General features: G+C 41.0%; 1 protein-coding gene and 1 long non-coding RNA gene across 4 annotated transcripts in view; one reads left to right on the forward strand and one right to left on the reverse strand.

Annotated features, from left to right (window-relative positions):
* Positions 1–23,429, forward strand: part of LOC133629758 (uncharacterized) — a 55,371-nt gene that overhangs the window by 12,873 nt on the left and 19,069 nt on the right. Inside the window, exons 2-3 of one of the 3 annotated variants that reach the window (XM_062020731.1) lie at positions 3,792–3,933; positions 4,058–4,781. In XM_062020731.1, the coding sequence (XP_061876715.1) occupies positions 4,721–4,781 (61 nt within the window). In that variant the 5' untranslated portion in view covers positions 3,792–3,933; positions 4,058–4,720. Of the gene's footprint in view, positions 1–3,791; positions 4,782–23,429 lie in introns of all 3 variants that reach the window. The other 2 variants (XM_062020732.1, XM_062020730.1) reach the window with 2 other exon arrangements.
* Positions 65–22,082, reverse strand: LOC133629762 (uncharacterized). Its single transcript, XR_009821116.1, has 11 exons — positions 22,030–22,082; positions 21,714–21,837; positions 21,210–21,519; positions 9,975–10,152; positions 9,772–9,884; positions 9,266–9,575; positions 8,181–8,351; positions 3,501–3,705; positions 3,284–3,407; positions 2,777–3,086; positions 65–719 (listed from the first exon to the last, which is right to left on the reverse strand). It is a non-coding gene; the product is annotated as an uncharacterized LOC133629762 (long non-coding RNA).

Raw genomic sequence — 23,429 nt, forward strand, 5'->3', positions numbered from 1 at the left:
ACAAAATCAACAGGGGAAGGAACACTTATTTCCCACCACTAAAGTAGATCTCTTATTGCTTGTGGTGTTTTTCCAGGTGACAAAGATGTTTGGTGTCGTCTCAATGAGAGCTGCCTTTTACAGGCAAACTTTACTGTTGGACAAGATGTGGTCATACACTGGCAGAAGAAGTTGAAGGAGGACATTTATGCCCATTCATACTACTACAGTGTGGACCAGCTGAAACTCCAGGACAAACAGTTTAAGAACAGGACTTCACTGTTCAAGGAGCACATTAAAGATGGGAATTCTTCTCTCTTGTTGAAGAAAGTGGTTGCAGCTGATGAGGGAAGGTACATGTGCTACGTAGGAACCATCAGTGGAAAAACTGAGTCATTCATCAAGCTCCATGTAGAAGGTGAGTGGACTTTCAGGTGACGACGTGAGTTACACCAGACACCAGAAAACATTGTTTGTCTTCCAGCTGCGGTCACCACAATCAACATCCAGCAAGATGGCAACAATCTGACGTGCAGCTCAAGCGGAATCTACCCCAAGCCTCAACTCACCTGGTCCACCGAGCCTTTGCTTCCTCACGCCCTCCAGAACGCCACGAAAGTCGACAACGGCACAGGGGAGACACTTTACAGCATCAGCGGCTGGCTGGTCGTGGCGGGGGACAACACTTCTCAGGTGGACTACATCTGCCACGTTAGAAGCCACAGCAGCAGGAGGCTCACCTGGAAGAACGGATGTAAGAACTGGAGACAGTAGCTCACAAAAAGACAGACCTTACTTCTCAGCAAGCATTTCATGACATCTCGTTAAAAAAAATACCATAAAAATGGGCATAATTTAGAGTAGTCAGTGTCCGGCTTGTATAGCAGTACTGTAGAGATAATAATCAACACAGCCATTATTGTGTAAAAGGCCGGTAACACAAGTGAGTGGTAAGATCTTATCTACACTCAAACATGGAGGTTGTAACGTCTTGGCTTGGGGCTGCACGAGTGATGCAGACACTGGGAGATGTGGTTTACTGACAATAGATTTATCATCAATTAAAAACAAGTCAACACACTTTGTCTTCCAATGTAGGGGTGTCCCAATCCAATACTGATATCGGTCGATAGTGAACCGTACTCATCCCTAATTACGATACATGTTGGGATTCATATCTCCCCTCAATGAACCGCAGCTCTCCTGTGCAGCCTCAGACCGTGAAGCAAGACACAATTATCTTGTCTAAAGACTCCAAAAAACAGAATAATAAGTAAGTTTGTGGCTACTGACAATCTAAGACCGAGATTTAGGAATCAAGTGTTTGACATGCAGATACTTGACGGATGTAATGCTGCATGCGATTATGTCTCACAAAACTCAAGAAGCGCAGCATCGGCAGCACTCATGCACGCTGCTACCACCATCGTGCTTGACTGTAAGGCAAGACAGACTTATCTTGCTACTTAGTAATGTTGCCAGATATTTACACATTGGTACACAAGCTGTACAATGACTACTCTAAGGCAGGGGTCACCAACGCGGTGCCCGCGGGCACCAGGTAGCCCGTAAGGACCAGATGAGTAGCCCACTGGCCTGTTCTAAAAATAGCTCAAATAGCAGCACTTACCAGTGAGCTGTCTCTATTTTTTAAATTTTAATTATTTACTAGCAAGCTGGTCTCGCTTTGCCCGACATTTTTAATTCTAAGAGAGACAAAACTCAAATAGAATTTGAAAATCCAAGAAAATATTTTAAAGACTTGGTCTTCACTTGTTTAAATAAATTCATACATTTTTTTACTTTGCTTCTTATAACTTTCAGAAAGACAATTTTATAGAAAAAATACAACCTTAAAAATGATTTTAGGATTTTTAAACACATATACCTTTTTACCTTTTAAATTCCTTCCTCTTCTTTCCTGACAATTTAAATCAATGTTCAAGTACATGTATTTTTTTTTATTGTAAAGAATAATAAATACATTTTAATTTAATTCTTCATTTTAGCTTCTGTTTTTTTCGACAAAGAATATTTGTGAAATATTTCTTCAAACTTATTATGATTAAAATTCCAAAAAAATTATTCTGGCAAATCTAGAAAATCTGTAGAATCAAATTTAAATCTTATTTCAAAGTCTTTTGAATTTCTTAAAAAAATTTTGTTCTGGAAAATCTAGAAGAAATAATGATTTGTCTTTGTTAGAAATATAGCTTGGTCCAATTTGTTATATATTCTAACAAAGTGTAAATTGGATTTTAACCTATTTAAAATATGTCATCAAAATTCTAAAATTAATCTTAATCAGGAAAAATTACTAATGATGTTCCATACATTTTTAAAAACATTTTTTCTCAAAAAGATTCAAATTAGCTAGTTTTTCTCTTCTTTTTTTTTCGGTTGAATTTTGAATTTTAAAGAGTCGAAATTGAAGATAAACTATGTTTCAAAATTGAATTGTCATTTTTTTCGTGTTTTCTCCTCTTTTAAACCGTTCAATTAAGTGTAAATATCATTCATTATTAATAATAACATAGAGTTAAAGGTAAATTGAGCAAATTGGCTATTTCTGGCAATTTATTTAAGTGTGTATCAAACTGGTAGCCCTTCGCATCAATCAGTACCCAAGAAGTAGCTCTTGCTTTCAAAAAGGTTGGTGACCCCTGCTCTAAGGTATGCCCATTTGTATATTATTGTCTCTTGAGAAGAAATACCATATAAGATGAGGTGTACTCACTTATGGGAGATAGTGTATGTACACAGGTAGCAGCAAGAAGTATTTGCAAGGTCTGTTTACCTTCTTTGGTTCCATTTCAGCGACTGTCAGCTTTTCTGGATCAGAGACCGTCATCAACTGTCCCTTCTTGACTGGTGAAAGGAGCGTCGTCTGGATGTTCAACAATCATATCATCCTCAAAATGAGCAACGGCGCTAAGGACATCAGTGAGGAGTGGAAAGAGCAGGTGAAGGACGTGTCCACTTCAGGCAGCCTCAGTCTGCACAGTCTGTCCAGCAACCATGAGGGAAGGTACACGTGCCAAGTGGACAACGCCACGGAAACACGCGTGATCAACTTCTTCTTGAGAATGGCGGGCAGTAAGGTCATGCTGGAAGATAAATGCTAATACCATCATAGGATATCATAGCAGTCCACAGATGCTCCCTAGTTGCTGACGATGGCATCTTCTGATGATGCCATCTGACTTTTATACACAATACTAAATCCACGTACCTATCTTTAGTTATTACAGTTAATAACAACAACCATCTATTGGTCAGTTAGCTCAATAGACTAATGACTAACCTGCTAATTGTGTTGCAGGCTGTTCAGGTGTTGTGCATATTGTGGTCAGGGTGCTGGCAATGCTCGTCATGCTGGCAGGAATCTTCTGACCTTATGTGGCACTTACATGTCAGCTGCTTCACACCTAGGAAACATATCATAGTCATGTGTGTCCTGTTTGTTTGTCGCATGCAGTGAGTCGAAGCACGGATAGGTCGTTATACTGGTGGATCCTGACCGTGGTCTTGCTGGTTCTGGTTGTGGGTCTGGTGGCTGGGTTTGCTTACAGGAAGTATAAAAGTAGAGACAACAGACAAGGAGATTTGCGGGTGCGTGCTTCAAAATGTCTCACAGTGTTTGTTTTGCTGTCAGGAAGTGTATCCAAGAGGCCCAGGAGTAACCCTGACAAGGTGACAGAGTTGAACTCGTCCAAGGTCATCAAACTGCAGTAACACACATTTCCACTAGATGAAGCCAGAGCAAACTAACAAGAATTTGTCACAGAGCTGCTCTTCATTGTGATTTTTAGATGGTGGTGAGAGTCAAATGAGTGAGAATGGAAGATGTCTTGGTGGTGGCAACAACGGACAGGCGGACCTCTGCTGATCCCACCTTTTCATCCACACATTCTGTACATGAAGTCACTCATCAGAATCAGTTTTATTGGCCAAGTATGTTTAACACACAAGGAATTTGACTTGGTGCTGTGTTGTCTTTGTTCAATGCAAGAAACAAAGCAACATCTGACAACTACAAGAGACATCAGTGATGCTGGATGTGTTCTGCTTGCTGAAGAATGAAGCTTCTCTTCTCACAAGAAGAAAACAACGTTGTCAAATATTCACCAAAGTGCCATTAATTTTCTACCACTTGTGACTTTCGGGGTCGCGGGGGGTGCTGGAGCCTATATCTCAGCTGCATTCGAGCTGAAGGCGGGGTGCACCCTGGACAAGTCGCCACCTCATCGCAGGGCCAACACAGATAGACAGACAACAACCACACACTAGGACCAATTCGGTGTTGCCAATCAACCTATCCCCAGGTGCATGTCTTTGGAGGTGGGAGGAAGCCGGAGTCCCCGGAGGGAACCCACGCAGTCACGGGGAGAACATGCAAACTCAACACAGAAAAATCCTGAGCCCAGGATCAAACCCAGGACCTTCGTATTGTGAGGCACACGCACTAACCCCTGTGCCACTGTGCTGCCCTCCAAAGTGTCGTATTTAATAAATAATAATTGTTGCAAAGGATCATCTGTGCAATAGAATGAAGGAAAGAATGTGAGGTATGTGGGCTGGCATTGGCCAAAGTTACCTTGTGTAGAGGTCTGACAGCACCTGTTTGGGGTGTGACACAAACACCTATCATAAATGTTTCACTCCTTCAGAGAGAACTGACTGGCAGGCAGGCCGACCAGGTTGGTTAGCTTAGCCTGCTCAATGTTTTGAATAAGTGAAAATGAGGATTACTGTGGCTTGTTTGGCGCTTGTGACTTTTCTGTGGCCTGTCGTCAGCAGAGGTAAGGATGACCTCCTACTTTGGCTCCAACAACATCAAATACATGTTTTGTCTCTAATGGTGTAGCAGCAGAAAAGGATTGAATGAAAGGTTGAATAGACTTTGTTGTGTCAGAGCAGCAGAAGTGTGAGGAGGCTAAGAACGCTTTGAACAAGTCAAAATTTGCAAAATAGCCTAAAATTAAACAGATTGTAAATATCATGATGACACACCATGTTTGTCACATTTAACCTGTCAGGTCACATTTCTTTCTTTCTAAATGTATTTCCTTGTTTCACTTTATGCTGCACTGATTTTTGTTTATTAACACTCAAAAATACATCAAATATAAGCCATCCATCTATCCATTTTCTACCGCTTGTCCCTTTTGAGGTCACGGGGGGTGCTGGAGCCTATCTCAGATTAGCTATAAATGTCTTGCGAGCCAATAAAACAAATCCAGCGGACTTTAGTCTCAGCTGTACAGGATTACTCATTAGCAGCCTTTTGTACAGCTCGTGGAAACAAACACTTAAAATAAAAGTTGATTGTGAGTAGAATACTTGTGACTCGGTTGGATTTTTTATAGCTTTTTTTTCCTTAATAAAATATTGTAAATTTAAATCTGTTCATTCTTTCTGAATAACCCTGTCAAGGATCTTTGGACTACAGTTATTGCAGTATGACGTAGTTTTGCCACAGATCTAAGGTCAGTCTCGGATATTAAAGCTCGTTGTTCTGCCACAGAAAACCTTTGCGGGAGTTTGTTTAAGGTGGATCACAGGTTGCAAGCCTCAGACCCCCACGAGCTACATCACCAAGAGATTTGACTTGCTTCTTTATTATAGTGCACTTATGTTCCAGTTTTGCACACATTTCCATTAAATTAATAAATTAATTAAACGGTTTCTTATAACAAATGCACAGTTTTTTAAAGTTGCAACTGATAAAACGCTTATTTAGTGAAACCAAAAGAAATGTGAAACTGCATTAAAATATACTGTATAATTATATTAAAGCTGCATCAATAATCGATTTTTAATGGAATCGTAGCTCCTGAACCGTAATCGTAAGTGAGCCGTGAGGGGCCCAAAGATTCCCACCTCCAGTCAGGAGATGGTGGAGACCTGGGTTCCAGTCTGCGTTTGGACATGTCTGTGTGGAGTTGGCATGTTCTCCCCCATGCATGCGTGCATTTAAAAAATATGCATCTTTGTTTAATTGAAGACTCAAAATCAGGAGTGTCCAAACTATTTGACTTGGGCTGAACACTTTTTGCCAGGGGCGAAAAGCCGACTGCATGTAAGGTAACAATATTTACACACACACTAATATAGCCTTTACATATGTTGGTGTTAATATATACATATCAATATAATAAATGAATATATTAACATAATATAAGATATGCACATACATATATAAACCTACAACACACAGACAACAACCACACACTAGGACCAATTTAGCGTTGCCACTCCACCTGTCCCCAAGTGCATGTCTTTGGAGGTGGGAGGACGCCGGAGTACCTGGATGGAACCCACGCGGTCATGGGGAGAACATGCAAACTACCCACAGAAAGACCCCGAGCCTGGGACTCAAACCCAGGACCTGCTCACTGCAAGGCATGAGCACTAACCACTGCCCCACCGTGCTGCCTATATAACATTATATATTTATATAATATTATATTGATAAATTATGGATATAAATCTAATCTACATATATATATATATGTATGTATGTATAGGCTATACTGTATGTGTGTGTATATATATGTATCATTAAGTCAGGATTATTACAACTAAAAGACATTGTAGAATTGCATACTCTATTAGTGATGTTCAAAGCTACAAATAAAGTTCTTCTGAAGGACTTACAAATGTTATTCGTGTTCACGTCTGAAGATGAGAATCACAGAAGGCCGTATGACTTTAAACATCCAAGAGCACAAACAAATTTGAAACAAATGTGCTTGTCTGTTGCTGGTGTGAAAGCATGGAATTCTCTAAAGAAAGACTTCAAAGGTTGCAAGAATATTTTTGAATTTAAAAAGTTACAAAAAGAGACAACTGGCATTATATCAAGTTGATTTTTGGTTTGGATTGGACGTGTCATTGTGAAAATGGTTAAATGAAAATTAAAAAGTATGTTGGAGTTCGGGTGTTGGTGGAGGAAACAGTGATAAGGTCATCTAAAATAATTGGTGTTAAAAAAGGGGGCAGATAAATATAATAATATTATTCTTCCATCTGCTCCTTTCTGTACATGGAAATGTATAAGAAACAAAAAAAATGAAAGTGTGAACTGTACGTGGCTTGTATATATGCATTTTCATGAAACGGAATAAAAGGAAATGATGAATGATGATGATCTAACATGCAATCCACTTTTGGCCCCCGACCAAATTTTTTAGCCTTATGTGGTTCCAAGGTCAAAAAGTTTGGACACTCCTGTTCTAAATGTACATTTGACAAGACTTTTAACTTTATTGGAGACTCTTGTTGGCCACATTTGTACTTTGCTAGGAGTTATTTGTTGAATGCTATAGTGTTTCTCACCTTCTTTTTTTAAGTGTTGCTACTGACATCTTTTTTTGGTCACGCTCCACACGACAGGGTTCGCCTTTTGTGTCGTTTCACATCAGTTTTGGGTCTGTGCTCTTATTTTTCTTTGGCAGTCTACTTGATTGGTATTTATTTTTGCAATAAGCCTGACCAAAGCCTTTTTTCAGCATTTTGTTATATGAGCTTGTTTAAGTTTTCAATAACAGTCAGTGACAACAGGGGCTACATTGATGTGACATTTTTATAGTGTGTCACTCAGTTACATTAAACCTACCATAAACTTTCTGGACTGTTAAGGTAAAACTTACAAAATCAACAGGGGAAGGAACACTTATTTCCCACCACTAAAGTAGATATCTTATTGCTTGTGGTGTTTTTCCAGGTGACAAAGATGTTTGGTGTCGTCTCAATGAGAGCTGCCTTTTACAGGCAAACTTTACTGTTGGACAAGATGTGGTCATACACTGGCAGAAGAAGTTGAAGGAGGACATTTATGCCCATTCATACTACTACAGTGTGGACCAGCTGAAACTCCAGGACAAACAGTTTAAGAACAGGACTTCACTGTTCAAGGAGCACATTAAAGATGGGAATTCTTCTCTCTTGTTGAAGAAAGTAATTGCAGCTGATGAGGGAAGGTACATGTGCTACGTAGGAACCATCAGTGGAAAAACTGAGTCATTCATCAAGCTCCATGTAGAAGGTGAGTGGACTTTCAGGTGACGACGTGAGTTACACCAGACACCAGAAAACATTGTTTGTCTTCCAGCTGCGGTCACCACAATCAACATCCAGCAAGATGGCAACAATCTGACGTGCAGCTCAAGCGGAATCTACCCCAAGCCTCAACTCACCTGGTCCACCGAGCCTTTGCTTCCTCACGCCCTCCAGAACGCCACGAAAGTCGACAACGGCACAGGGGAGACACTTTACAGCATCAGCGGCTGGCTGGTCGTGGCGGGGGACAACACTTCTCAGGTGGACTACATCTGCCACGTTAGAAGCCACAGCAGCAGGAGGCTCACCTGGAAGAACGGATGTAAGAACTGGAGACAGTAGCTCACAAAAAGACAGACCTTACTTCTCAGCAAGCATTTCATGACATCTCGTTAAAAAAAATACCATAAAAATGGGCATAATTTAGAGTAGTCAGTGTACGGCTTGTATAGCAGTACTGTAGAGATAATAATCAACACAGCCATTATTGTGTAAAAGGCCGGTAACACAAGTGAGTGGTAAGATCTTATCTACACTCAAACATGGAGGTTGTAACGTCTTGGCTTGGGGCTGCACGAGTGATGCAGACACTGGGAGATGTGGTTTACTGACAATAGATTTATCATCAATTAAAAACAAGTCAACACACTTTGTCTTCCAATGTAGGGGTGTCCCAATCCAATACTGATATCGGTCGATAGTGAACCGTACTCATCCCTAATTACGATACATGTTGGGATTCATATCTCCCCTCAATAAACCGCAGCTCTCCTGTGCAGCCTCAGACCGTGAAGCAAGACACAATTATCTTGTCTAAAGACTCCAAAAAACAGAATAATAAGTAAGTTTGTGGCTACTGACAATCTAAGGCCGAGATTTAGGAATCAAGTGTTTGACATGCAGATACTTGACGGATGTAATGCTGCATGCGATTATGTCTCACAAAACTCAAGAAGAAGCGCAGCATCGGCAGCACTCATGCACGCTGCTACCACCATCGTGCTTGACTGTAAGGCAAGACAGACTTATCTTGCTACTTATTAGTATTGCCAGATATTTACACAATGGTACACAAGCTGTACACTGACTACTCTAAAGGTATGTCCATTTGTATATTATTGTCTCTTGAGAAGAAATACCATATAAGATGAGGTGTACTCACTTATGGGAGATAGTGTATGTACACAGGTAGCAGCAAGAAGTATTTGCAAGGTCTGTTTACCTTCTTTGGTTCCATTTCAGCGTCTGTCAGCTTTTCTGGATCAGAGACCGTCATCAACTGTCCCTTCTTGACTGGTGAAAGGAGCGTCGTCTGGATGTTCAACAATCGTGCCATCGTGAAGATGAGCAACGGTGCTAAGGACATCAGTGAGGAGTGGAAAGAGCAGGTGAAGGACGTGTCCACTTCAGGCAGCCTCAGTCTGCACAGTCTGTCCAGCGACCATGAGGGAAGGTACACGTGCCAAGTGGACAACGCCACGGAAACACGCGTGATCAACTTCTTCTTGAGGATGGCGGGCGGTAAGGTCATACTGGAAGATAAATGCTAATATCATCATAGGATATCATAGCAGTCCACAGATGTTCCCTAGTTGCTGACGATGGCATCTTCTGATGATGCCATCTGACTTTTATACACAATACTAAATCCACGTACCTATCTTTAGTTATTAAAGTTAATAACAACAACCATCTATTGTCAGTTAGCTCAATAGACTAATGACTAACCTGCTAACTGTGTTGCAGGCTGTTCAGGTGTTGTGCATATTGTGGTCAGGGTGCTGGCAATGCTCGTCATGCTGGCAGGAATCTTCTGACCTTATGTGGCACTTACATGTCAGCTGCTTCAAACATAGGAAACATATCATAGTCATGTGTGTCCTGTTTGTTTGTCGCATGCAGTGAGTGAAAGCAGGTCGGATAGGTCATACCGATGGATCTTGGCCGTGGTGTTGCTGGTTCTGGTTGTGGGTCTGGTGGCTATGTTTGCTTACCGGAAGTGTAAAGGTAGAGACAACAGACAAGGAGATTTGCGGGTGCGTGTTTCAAAATGTGTCACTGTGTTTGTTTTGCTGTCAGGAAGTGTATCCAAGAGTCCCAAGAGTAACCCTGAGGAGGTGATAGAGTTGACCTCAGTCAAAGGTCATCAAACTGCAGTAACACACATTTCCACTAGATGGAGTCGGAGTAAACCAACAATTTGTCACAGAGCTGCTCTCTTTGTGATTTTTAGACGGAGTGAGGATGGAAGATGTCTTGTTGGCGTCACCAACTAACAGGCGGACCTCTGCTGATCCCACCTTTTAATCCACACATTCTGTACATTAAGTCACACATATTCCACATGAAGTACTGTTGAACCTTCATTTGCAAACTTTTAGATCGCGCCAATATGCCTCCATGTGCGAATCATGTCTGTGTGTACCAACACTTCATCCATTCTGTAGCTCTTGCTGAGAGAGTTTGCATACTTTAAATATGTCATAAATAATTACTAATAATAAATAAGTTCATCCATCCATCCATTTTCTACCGATTGACCCTTTTTGGGGTCGCTGGAGCCTATCATGATGCAGTTAAAATATTATTACAAAATGTGTGATTGTAAAATCTCCTAAGGAGAATGTATATGTATTGTGTTCATTGTGTTGTAAAACATAACTGGTGTTGTGATGTTGCACCCCCACGGACTGTAAACAAGGAAGAACTTGCAATAAGGGCGGGGGCATGATCACGTTATCTTCTGCTGCTAGTAAGAATTTGAGTTTATTCACTGATTTGTGCAAAACTTCAAGCAAGTCTTTGTTAGAACCTCTTTTCGTTACAAGCAGCCAACGAGGTATTGTATTTTTTGGAATTAAATTTCTTTCAGAGTGTTTACTGATGCCAAATCGAAGTCTGATGTACTGTATTTTGTAAGTTCTCACGGCGTGGATGGTGTGCACAGCAAGAAGGAGTCGTCAATAAACGCCCGTTTACAAAAAATAACTTTCCTGTGTTGCCGTGTATCGAAAGGAGTGTGAACTCGACTGCCTTCGTGGGCACGGGGCCATATGCGCATTCGAGATTTGCCTACCTGTCAATTGTTGCGTCCCAGCAGATTTTCCTCCCAGGGAATTTAAGTTGTGCTGGCTGCTCCCAAGTTCTTTTTATGACACATAAGCTGACTTCAATTTGACCAAAAGACAGAATGGGTATTTTGTGATTTATTTTTAAAGCTTTGGAAACAAACGTGAGACCAATCCAGTACAGAAGCGTTCATTAGCGCAGCTAAGATCGATCTCCCCCCAAACCCACGAAAGTGCTGTCTACTTCCATCTGTCCCTCGCTCCCACCCTCGTTGTTATGGCTACTCCCTGAGTTATGGCTACTCCCTGCATACCAAAATTTCAAGGCCGACACACAGTACTTGCAGACCAAAAGAGCACAATTGGAAGAACACTAGCTGTTTTGTAATATGACTATGAAAATAAAGAAGTAACACTTAAATATGGATATATGTAAAAATCTGCTTCCGTCAATATCAAGTCGCGTTTCAGGGCGTGTCCAAAGAGCTCCGCCAAAGCCGAGTGGTGGGAGAAGAGGCGTACATCTGGAATTCACAAGGACTCGGGTTTTTCACTTTGCTTTGTATAAATGTTTTTAACTAGTATTATGTTCATTTGCTGATAGTGATGTACAGTGTTGGGACTAACGCGTTACAAAGTAACGCCGTTATTTTCGGCGGTAACTAGTAGTCTAACGCGTTACTTTTTATATACAGTAACTCAGTTACAGTTACTACATGATGCTTTACTGCGTTATTTTACGTTATTTTTTATATAGTATCGGCTAGAAAATGAGAAGATCTGAGTGTGTTTTATTGCTGCGGTGTCGTCCTTCTGAATGTTCCTGTGTCACAAGGAAGAGGCGCGCCGCGCGCTCTGTGTGGGTGTGTATGTGTGTGGGGCGGGGGGGCGTGTCTGTGTTTACTAACAAGACATGGCTGAGCCGAAGCAGAGTTTCTTAACATGGAGATAATCTCACTACTTTTCTTTTGTCGCGCACAAAGAAAAGAACATTTTAGTTAAATGTAAGTTGTGTCTTGGATCAAAGATCCTATCTACTGCCCAAAACAGCAATTCAAATCTGCTGAAACACCTACAAAAGCAACATGCTTCGACGAAGCTAGTAATGAGAGACACACAGCGGCTGGATTTTAACAGAGGGACTGCTAGCCAGGACAACATTGATAGAGCAGCGTATGTGCTAGAAGACATGCAGGCTATTTCTACAGTGGAGTCACCCGCTTTCAGGCAGCTGGACACAGTGGACAGTGAGTACATAAACATGGAAAGCAAGCTAAAGAAAACACTCAAAACTCTGCCTCTGCTCATCATTCATCACTGAAGGTACACACACTCTGTCAATTCTCTATAATACTCTTTCATTGTAGACTTCTAGAGTGTTTGATTATCACATCATTCTAAATGTATAAACTATAAAGTTCACAAACATAAAGAGGGATCCTAGTGGGCCAGGTCAATCTTTCCTTTTCTCTAAACTAAAACTGGGGTAATGCGTAGAGTGCTCTGGGCTTCAGTAGTGTTGATCTCATGAAGACATGATTTTATTTCACAATTCCTTGAGAGAAAAAAGTATGTGTGCTTTATATAGTGACATGACATATAATCATGTCATGTGTGCCTTCCTTGGGTGAAGCCAGGTTTACAGCTATGTTGTGACATGTTGTTATTATGCGGTTTGTTACTTATATATGTTATGTTGCAGCTATTTAAAATAGTGTTGTCAATTTGTTCTGGCCCAAAATAAATTGGCCCTTTGAAACATCTTTGTCTTGGTGTGTTGTATGTAGACCACATTGCTTAGCAGAGTTCAGTGATGCAAATGCATGTCAAGATGATCTACAGATTGTATTATTCTCCAGTGCAATAACAGTACTGGAATGAAGGCTAAAAGGGCATAATGGGAGCCTTAAATAAAAATTAAAAAAAGAAGAAGTAACTAAATAGTTACTTTTCACAGTAACGCATTACTTTTTGGTGTAAGTAACTGAGTTACTTTTGAAATAAAGTAACTAGTAACTGTAACTAGTTACTGGTTTTCAGTAACTAACCCAACACTGGTGATGTACTGTATGTGTTTAACTGCACATTATTAGTCAAACTGTAAGGCTAATAAGAAGGCTTTAGGTTTCAAACAGTGCATCATTCAACAGGAAGATTGTGTAATTTCCGTTTATTCCGCCAGGTGTCTCAGGCATTTTTTTTAGTTAAACCAAGATTTGCATGTGTCTGTTAATTAAGCCAGCTATTGGTTTGATTTTTGATTTTTATTAAGGATCCCCATTAGCTAGTTGCCACAACAAACCACTAGTCTTCCTGGGGTCCACAAACTCAATACAATTACAAGTAAAAGCATATAATTATAACTACACAATACAGAAACAAATAAAAGCATCAATAAGCAAACAAGCAAACAATTTACAGTCACAGAATAATAATTACCATATAGATATAACTACACAATACAAAACCAAACAACAATCATCAACAAGCAAACTAATTTACAGACTCAGATAAAATATTACTTTCCTTTTAAAAACCTGTTTACTTTCAATGCCGGTGAGAATTCGAGGCAGGTTATTCCAGAGAGATGCAGATCTATGAATAAAATATTTACGCAAAGCATTCTTCCTGGGACGAGGGAGTACAAAATGCCCCTCACTAGACGCCCTGGTATTATGATTATGTATAGTGCTATACTGTAAACTATTTGGGCCATGAGAAAAGCAGGAGTTGTAATACCAGTTACTGATTTGAACAATATTAGAGTATTAGCTGACAACCTGTTCTGCACTGTTAAGACAGGAAAGAGAATCATGCATTTGGTTAACATTGATTCTTAGTAATCAACACAGAACCAGCCTTGCTGCCCTATTCTGGACAATCTGGAGCTTACTGATCTCACCACTTGCAGCAGACGCCCAGACTGTGGAACAATAGTCCAGATGACACAAGACTAAACTCTTCACAATCTTACAAAGAAGAGGTCGATCAACAAAAGCAGCACAATTCCTGGAAATACCAACAGCTCTTCCCATCTTTGTAAATATCACTGACATGATTTGACCAGGATAGAGTGCAGTCCAGCATCACTCCAAGGAGCTTGGCACTTCTGACCTGTTGAACTGTTGAAATACCTAGCCTCAGATCCAACTTTGGGTCACAAGATAACCCTTGCCTAGTCCCCAATATAATACTTTTTGTTTTTGAGATGTTACGGACAAGTCTGTTACATACTGTCCAGTCATGCACAGCTTTTAGTTCCTCACTCAATGCTACATTAAGTACACTGCATGATGGTGCAGCATGATATAAGGTTGCATCATCAGCATAAAGAACCAATTTGGCACGCCCGGTAGCCCAAGGTAAATCATTGGTGAATATAGAAAAAAGTAAAAGTTCCCAGGCAACTTCCCTGTGGAACACCACAATCTAAACGTCTGCTATTAGACAAGCTGCCATTAAGATACACCTGTTGTGATCTTGAGGACAAATAACTCTGTATCCACATTAAAGCCGAAGTATTAAAACCATAACATTTAAGTTTCTCAATTAAAACAGAGTGGTCAATCACGTCAAATGCAGCACTAAAATCTAACAGCACAGTGCCAACCAACATAGAATTATCTATAGCATTAAGCCAATCGTCGGTCATTTGTATAAGAGCAGTGGACGTAGTGTGGCCCGTTCTATATGCATGTTGAGAATCAGTTGCTAGCCCATTTGATTGAAAGTAAGCTTGAATTTGTGCATACACACATTTCTCCAGTATTTTACATAAACCAGGTAGGATGCTTATTGGTCTAGAATTGCCCTCATTGAAAGCCAATTTGGTATCCTTATGTAGAGGAGTAACCTTTGCCACCTTCCATATCTTTGGACACAGGCCCACTTGTAAACATCTATTAAAAATATGACAAACAGGCACTGATATGATACCAGCAGTCATTCTCAATAACTTACTATCCAGGTTGTCTATACCAGCTACCTTGTTGTCCAGAAGAGAATGTAGTAACTTCTCAACCTCACTGACTTCAACCTGATGAATATTGTATTCACACCCCTTATTATCCATTATAATATTCCTAATGAGGTCAGCTGATTTGTTGTTATTGGATATATGCATACCATGCCTTAATTGAGATACCTTGTCAACATAATAGTTATTAAAATGATTTGCAATGTCACATGGCTTAGTGAGTCTCAACCCATTTGATTCCACAAAAGGTGTACAGACATTGTTCTTTCTACCCATGATTTCATTCAAAACATTACATAAGTTTTTGCTATCATATATCACATCATATAACCTCTGTTTGTAATATTCCCTTTTTTTCCGTTTGTTTAACTTTATATAGGCTATAGTGTTGTAACGATACCAATATTTTGGTACGGCTACTGGTACTAAAATTATTTCGGTACTTTTCTAAATAAAGGGGACCACAAAAAAAATGTCATTATTGGCTTTATTTTTTTAGAGTACATTAAACATGTGTTTCTTATTGCAGTTAAGTCCTTAAATAAAATAGTGAACATACTAGACAACTTGTCTTTTAGTAGTAAGTAAACAAACAAACGCTCCTAATTAGTCTGCTGACGTATGCAGTAACATATTGTTTCATTTATCATTCTATTATTTTGTCAACATTATTAAGGACAAGTAGTAGAAAATTGATGATTAATTTACTAGTTCATATCTGCTTACTTCCTGTTTCGACATGTTCTATCTACACTTCTGTTAAGCCTACATCGACATGTAGACTAACGGGGGAAATATATGCCCGTTAGCCTGTATGTCGATGTGTCATCCAACTGACAGGGAAAAATATATTTTTGACAAATAAGACCTCTGTGAATATGAGTAGTGTCAATACCTATTTCCTTCCCAATATGCCGATACCCTGAGGAAATGGGTTCCAACATTAGCACGACTAATTGCGGTTTCTGGTACTGTATGTGCATCAGGCACATATGGGGTGGTATTAGCTCGGCACAATATAAAGCATTACATGCAATGATTTTCTACTTTGTGTATTGACATGGTAGTAGGCTATATGATCTATGCGTAACATAGTTTTCGCGCAACATGGGTTGGCTCATAGAATCGCACTCTGCACTAAAAGATGGTGATGTGCGTACATGGAAGAGAATTCAGTGCGTCAGGTTGGATGCAACATAGAGTTATGCTGAACAAAATGTGGCGGTAATTTTACTGTTGGCCTTGGCTTGCCGTCAAAGTAGGCCTATGCCATGTATTATATATTATCATATATAATTGTTTCGATGGTGGTCCGTGCAGTCAAACTAGACATTTTAGCAGGGTAAAGCCAACAATCTGTCCCGACTCCCGATTAAAATATTGCTGCGGGACTTTACAAATACATTTAGCTAATCGACATTAGTAAAATGTGGCATAGTTATTTAGTAAACCATCTTGCAAGAAGCATAAAGAGAGAAACCTACATCGTAGGACTCGATTGCCATTTGAAGTTCCTTGGAGTAGGATTTGGATTCATCTGCGTATCTGGCAAACCTCAGTCATGGAGAGTGGGAGGGGACTACAGAATTTTGACCGTGATTGCAGTACCATTTCAGGCCACATTACTACATATGGCACCTTTAAAGAACAGTACTGTATAGCACTTTATATTGTGTTCGAAATGTACGAACCTTCATTAAAATGTAGATTTTTGTAGAGCCTGAAACCTATTATTCATGTTTACATAGTTTTTTTTATGCTGTATTTGTTCCCATTTGGGTAAAGCCCAAAGCTTTGTGGAAGACTGTTTGCTGCAGAACAAAGCTTTTCTTCTCACCCCATGCCCTATTGCAGGGGTCGGCAACCTTTACCACTCAAAGAACCATTTTGACCCGTTTCACAAATTCAAGAAAACAATGTGAGCCACAAAACTCTTGAAATTTAAAATGAAATAACACTGCATACAAAAGGTTTTTTTTGCTTTGTGCCATGTATAAACCAGACACGCGGCCCGCAAGACGTTATTTTGCGGCCCGCACCTTAATATGAAAATTTTATGTTAGTGCGGCCCGCAAGTTTTATATGAATGGCGCTTGACAGCGTCATACTTGCCAACCTTCCCGATTTTTCCGGTAGACTCCCGAAATTCAGGGCAACTATCCTATCGAATGTCTGCTGATTTTCACCCAACCAACAATAATAAGGGCGTGCCGTGATGGCACTGCCTTTAGCGCCCTCTACAACCTGAACTAACAGCGTGCCAGGCCAGTTCCATGTTGTATGAGGCTTCTGCAGTCACACTGCAAGGCATACTTGGTCAACAGCCATACAGGTCACACTGAGGGTGGCCGTATAAAACAACTTTGACACTGTTACAAATACGCGCCACACTGTGAACCCACACCAAACAACAATGACAAACACATTTCGGGAGAACATCCGCACCGTAACACAACATAAACACAACAGAACAAATACCCAGAATCCCATGCATCCCTAACTCTTCCGGGCTACATTATACACCCCCGCTACCACCAAACCCCGCCCTCCCACACATCAATCCCCCCCTCCGTGCGTTGGTTGAGGTGGGCGGGGTAGCGGGGGTGTATAATGTAGCCCGGAAGAGTTAGGGATGCATGGGATTCTGGGTATTTGTTCTGTTGTGTTTATGTTGTGTTACGATGCGGATGTTCTCCCGACATGTGTTTGTCATTCTTGTTTGGTGTGGGTTCACAGTGTGGCGCATATTAGTAACAGTGTTAAAGCTGATTTATACGGCCACCCTCAGTGTGAACTGTATGACTGTTGACCAAGTATGCCTTGCAGTCATTTACGTGTAAAGGGCAGAGGCTACATACAACATGTGACTGGGCCGGCACGCAGATCGTGTAGTGAAAAAGCGGACGCGACGACAGGTTGTAAAGGACGCTAAAAGCACTGCCATCACGGCACGCCCTCAATATTGTTATCCGGGTGAAAATCGGAGAATGTTTGCCCCGGGAGATTTTCGGGAGAGGCACTGAAATTCGGAAGTCTCCCGGAAAATTCGGGAGGGTCAGCAAGTATGCAGCTGAGCCGCATCAGAGTGATCAAAGAGCCGCATGCGGCTCCGGAGCCGCGGGTTGCTGACCCCTGCCCTATTGGTAATAAAAAATGCTGTAAAAGATCATCTGTGCAGAATGAATCAGAATCAGAAATACTTTATTAATCTCCGAGGCTAATTTTGGGCTGGGATAATTCAAAGTTGCCTTGTATGAGTCACACCCCTGTTTCAGGCGTGGCCTAGCATGTCTCAACATAGTTGTTTCACTCTTTCAGGAAGAGCTTTGGCTAACCACGTCGGTTAGCTCAGCGTGCTATTTTTTTTTTTTAAATGACTGAAAATGAGGATTAGTGCGGCTCGTTTGGCGCTCTGGATTTTTTTGTGGGTTCCCATCAGCAAAGGTATGGACGCCCTTGACCTCGGTTCCAATACATGTTTTGTCTCTGATGGTGTAGCAGCAGAAAATGAATGAATGAATAGCCGAATAGACTTGGCGCCGCAAACGTGTGAGTAGGATAAGAACACTTTGAACGAGTCAAAAGTTTCAATATAGCGTAAAACTGCACATGTTTTAAATATGTTGACATGTTTGTCACGTACAACGCATCTTTCTTTATAAATGTACTTCCTTGTTTCAATTTACACAGCAGGGATGTTTGAACACACAAAATACATGTTTCAAAAGCCAATAAAAAAGCCAGCCGACTTTATACACTAAACTTAGTACAGGGTTATTCATAAAGAAATGTCACGTCGGGGCTTTCGCGGCTTACTGCGGGTTGTTCTCCCAGGAATGCAGACGGACTACTTCGTACAAGGCGTGCAGGTAAATGATTCATTCCTCACGACATCAAAGGAGTACAAAACAGAAAGCGAGCCGACGGAACAACGTGCCTGATCGCACTCGAAGCTAAACTAACACTTGTGCTTGTAGCGTGAAAGCAAGACAACTTGAAGTATCGTTGACACACAAAAACATGTGCGTCGTTCATTCATCCAGAACCAGCAAGAATGAACGCTTACGTCACACACACTCAAAAATGGCGGGAACAACAAACCCCCACCTTTGTGAGAATCTCCTGACGACCACTTAAAGGGGCCGCGCTGAATTACTCGCTCTTAACTGCATATATGAATGCTAAACAAGAACAACATTGTCATGTGCACAATCGAACAGTACAGTGAATGATGATGACAAAGTCAAGTAACAGGTGTGGTGAATTATGTCCTTAAATCAACCGCTACACACTTAGCATAAACTATGGATGAGAAAAACGTACAAACTGTAGCATGAACAAACAAGACTTACGTAGCAGGGCATGAAGCAAACAACTAGAGACAAGGCAAAACTCACGTAACAGGTGCTTGTAGCAAATAATGACGCCAGGCTGACTGACCGGCAAAGGCAGGCTTAAATAATGCCTCTGATTAGTACTCGGGTAGCAGGTGAGCGGCCGAACACTAATCAGAGACAGGTGAACATAATGAGCAACCATGACAACCAAAACAAACTCAGGAGGTGCACAAACAGGAACTCAAGGAGTCCAAAACTAACAGAAAACACAAAGACATGACCAAGGATCATGACAAGAAATAGCTGAGAGATTTCTCATATCACATTAATGATGCCTGTTCTACAGCGAGTGGAAACATTAACCATTAACGTTGATTGTGAGTAAAATACTTGTGACTTGGCTGGTTTTTCTATTGCATTTCAAAAGCCAAATAAAAAATGTTGCACAAAAATGAATTCTTGAGAAAAAAAATAGCTTACTAATCTATTTTCTTAGCACAAAATAATAAATATTTAAAACCTATATTTACATATTTCTGACACCAGTCCAGCCAGGATTCAAACAGACTACTTCTGCTTACACAGGTGACTTTGTGTTTATATTTTTATCAGTGAAGAAGCAGGAAGAGACTAGGAATCTGTTTTTGGTAAAATTTCATATGAAGCTCCTTTCTGTGATGTTGTGATATTTTTAATATCATGTCAGTTATAAAAAAAATATAATTCTGGACTGTTAAGGTAAAACTTACAAAATCAACAGGGGAAGGAACACTTATTTCCCACCACTAAAGAAGATCTCTTATTGCTTGTGGTGTTTTTCTAGGTGACAAAGATGTTTGGTGTCGTCTCAATGAGAGCTGCCTTTTACCGGCAAACTTTACTGTTGGACAAAATGTGGTCATAGACTGGCAGAAGAAGTTGAAGGAGGACATTAATGTCCATTCATACTACTACAGTGAGGACCAGCTGGAACTCCAGGACAAACAGTTTAAGAACAGGACTTCACTGTTCGAGGAGCACATTAAAGATGGGAATTCTTCTCTCTTGTTGAAGAATGTGGTTGTAGCTGATGAGGGAAGGTACATGTGCCACGTAGAAACCATCAGTGCAAAAACTGAGTCATTCATCAAGCTCCATGTAGAAGGTGAGTGGACTTTCAGGTGACGACGTGAGTTACACCAGACACCAGAAAACATTGTTTGTTGTAACGTCTTGGCTTGGGGCTGCACGAGTGATGCAGACACTGGGAGATGTGGTTTACTGACAATAGATTTATCATCAATTAAAAATTGATGATATGATATTATTTTCCAATGTAGGGGTGTCCCAAACCAATACGGATATCGGTCGATAGTGGAGGGTACCTATCCCTAATTATACAATTACGATTCATATCTCCCCTCAATGAACCGCAGCTCTCCTGTGCAGCCTCAGACCGTGAAAGAAGACACAATTATCTTGCCTAAAGACTAAAAAAAACAGAACAATAAGTCTGTCGCCAAGTTTGTGGCTACTGACAGATTAAGGCTGAGATTTAGGAACCGAGTGTAACATGACAATGCATGATATGCTGCATGCGATTATGTCTCACAAAACTCAAGAAGAAGCGCAGTATCGACAGGACTCATGCACGCTGCTACCACCATCGTGCTTGACTGTAAGACAAGACAGACTTATCTTTAATCTTTATTAAGAAATACTATATATGATGAGGGGTGTACTCACTTATGGGAGATAGTGTATGTACACAGGTAGCAGCAAGAAGTATTTGCAAGGTCTGTTTACCTTCTTTGGTTCCATTTCAGCGACTGTCAGCGTTTCTGGATCAGAGACCGTCATCAACTGTTCCTTCTTGACTGGTGAAAGGAGCGTCGTCTGGATGTTCAACAATCGTACCATCCTCAAGATGAGTAACGGTGCTAAGAACATCAGTGAGGAGTGGAAAGAGCAGGTGAAGGACGTGTCCACTTCAGGCAGCCTCAGTCTGCACAGTCTGTCCAGCAACCATGAGGGAAGGTACACGTGCCAAGTGGACAACGCCACGGAAACACACGTGATCGCCTTCTTCTTGAGGATGGCGGGCGGTAAGGTCATACTGGAAGATAAATGCTAATATCATCATAGGATATCATAGCAGTCCACAGATGCTCCCTAGTGGCTGACGATGGCATCTTCTGTTCCCATCTGACTTTTATACACAATACCAAATCCACGTACCTATCTTTAGTTATTACAGTTAATAACAACAACCATCTATTGGTCAGTTAGCTCAATAGACTAATGACTAACCTGCTAATTGTGTTGCAGGCTGTTCAGGTGTTGTGCATATTGTGGTCAGGGTGCTGGCAATGCTCGTCATGCTGGCAGGAATCTTCTGACCTTATGTGGCACTTACATGTCAGCTGCTTCACACCTAGGAAACATATCATAGTCATGTGTGTCCTGTTTGTTTGTCGCATTCAGTGAGTCAAAGCCGGTCACACTGGGGACTCCTGGTCGTGGTCTTGCTGCTTCTGGGTCTGGTGGCTATGTTTGCTTACCAGAAGTGTAAAGGTAGAGACAACAGACAAGGAGATGTGTGGGTGCGTGTTTCAAAATGTCTCACTCTGTTTGTTTTGCTGTCAGGAAGTGAATCCAATAGGCCCAGGAGTAACCCTGAGGAGGGGATAGAGTTGAACTCAGTGCAAGGTCATTAAACTGCAGTAACACACATGTCCACTAGATCAGTGGTCCCCAACCACCGGGCTGATTGGTACCGGGCCGCGGACCGATTAATACCAGAAAAAAATAAAAAATAATTTTTTATTTTTTTTTTTTATTAAATCAACATAGAAAAACACATTTGATACATTATATATCAATGTAGATCAATACAGTCTGCAGGGATACAGCCCGTAAGCACACATGATTGTATTTCTTTATGAAAAAAAAAAAAGAAATCTTTTTTTTTTTTTTTTTTTAAATTTCGCCCCCCACCCCTCCGGTCCGTGGGACAAATTTTCAAGCGTTGACCGGTCCGCAGCTACAAAAAGGTTGGGGACCACTGCACTAGATGGAGCCAGAGCAAAACAACAAGAATTTGTCACAGAGCTGCTCTTCTTTGTGATTATTAGATGGTGGTGAGAGTCAAATGAGTGAGAATGGAAGATGTCTTGCTGGTGGCAACAACGGACAGGCGGACCTCTGCTGATCCCACCTTTTCATCCACACTACGACATAGGGCTAGGCGATATGTAGATATATCGCGGGTTTGTCTCTGTGCGATATAGAAAATGACTATATTGTGATATTCGAGTATACGTTCTCACGCAGATGCTTTTAGCTGCGGGCATTACTCTGCAGGCGTTACTCACTCTTTCTTGTCTCTCCTTCTCACAGAGACTTAAAACAAGCGCACCTTCTTACATACGTCACCTACAACGTCATACGCCCTCGCGGAGCAGAGAGGTAGCAGCATGGGTAACATTAGCTGTGATGCTAGCGGAGTGGTGCGAGTGGTAATACGAGAGGAAGAAGGTGCGAATCTGGTAACAAATGAAGGAAGAATTAATTCCTAAGAAAAACAGCACGGCGGTGGTTTGGCTTCAAGCGGGAAGATGTCGAACAAGTGTACAGCAAAAGCGTTGCTACAAAACGTAGCACCTACTGCTAATTTGTAGCATCATTTGAAAAGTCACCGGCTAGAGAATGAAGAGTGCTTGAAACTCTGCATGTCAACATCTCCGTTCGGTGCCATACCCACAAAATGCCGAAGCAAACATTTCCAGATCAACACCATATGAAAAGATTTGTCAACAACAGAAGGAGATAACGTCCGCAGTAACCTACCACCAGTGTTGGAAGTAACGCGTTACTGTAACGCCGTTAGTTTCGGCGGTAACTAGTAATCTAACGCGTTATTTTTTATATTCAGTAACTCAGTTACCGTTACTACATGATGCGTTACTGCGTTATTTTACGTTATTTTGTATGTAGTATCAGCTAGAAACAGAAGATCTGAGTGTG

Source organism: Entelurus aequoreus, linkage group LG15, assembly GCF_033978785.1.
Source record: "Entelurus aequoreus isolate RoL-2023_Sb linkage group LG15, RoL_Eaeq_v1.1, whole genome shotgun sequence".
In the NCBI taxonomy this organism is placed as follows: Eukaryota; Metazoa; Chordata; class Actinopteri; order Syngnathiformes; family Syngnathidae; genus Entelurus; species Entelurus aequoreus.